This window comes from Sphaeroforma arctica (assembly GCF_001186125.1).
Source record: "Sphaeroforma arctica JP610 unplaced genomic scaffold supercont1.15578, whole genome shotgun sequence".
NCBI classification, from domain to species: domain Eukaryota; class Ichthyosporea; order Ichthyophonida; genus Sphaeroforma; species Sphaeroforma arctica.
In genome coordinates, this window is record NW_014024980.1 from 1 (window position 1) to 503 (window position 503).

General features: G+C 41.0%; 1 protein-coding gene across 1 annotated transcript; it reads left to right on the top strand.

The window, feature by feature from the left end:
• Positions 1–254: 254 nt before the first annotated feature.
• On the top strand, positions 255–422 carry SARC_18312 (hypothetical protein; the record flags this gene model as incomplete). The annotated part of the gene is made up of 1 exon (XM_014287608.1): positions 255–422. A coding segment is annotated over one exon (168 nt), but the record flags the coding sequence as incomplete, so codon positions are not given.
• Positions 423–503: the final 81 nt, after the last annotated feature.

Below are 503 nucleotides of genomic sequence, written 5' to 3' on the forward strand. Positions count from 1 at the left end.
TATATATATATATGTGTGTGTGTGTGTGTGAGTATAATATATATATATATATATATATATGAGTGAGTGAGTGAGTGAGTGTGTGTGTGTTTGTGTTTGTGTAATTCACAAGTATGTGTGTGAATCCGTAAGAGATGGTTTCATACTTTACGTATACCACCATACTGTACAGAGCGTTTCCACATGCTCATGATGCATTACGGTTCCTAAATGTTTCTTCACTCTCTCCGCAGTTTTCAGAAATTGCGCCGACCATGCAGCAGATCTACTCACGTACCGAGGAATGCGGGGGAGTAAAGGCTAAGTGGAAAGATGACGATACCATTTCCAATCTACCCGCTAGTGTTAATAGCTACTCAACACTACCCCGCCGCAGTAGTTTGTTCACGTCTGATTCGGACGGCTATCTGATACCCCGACACGTATGTCAGCTCATGTGTTAAGCTGCATGTGTATTTATTCATGCTTATATTGGCGTGGCATAAACCCTATATATCTATTCT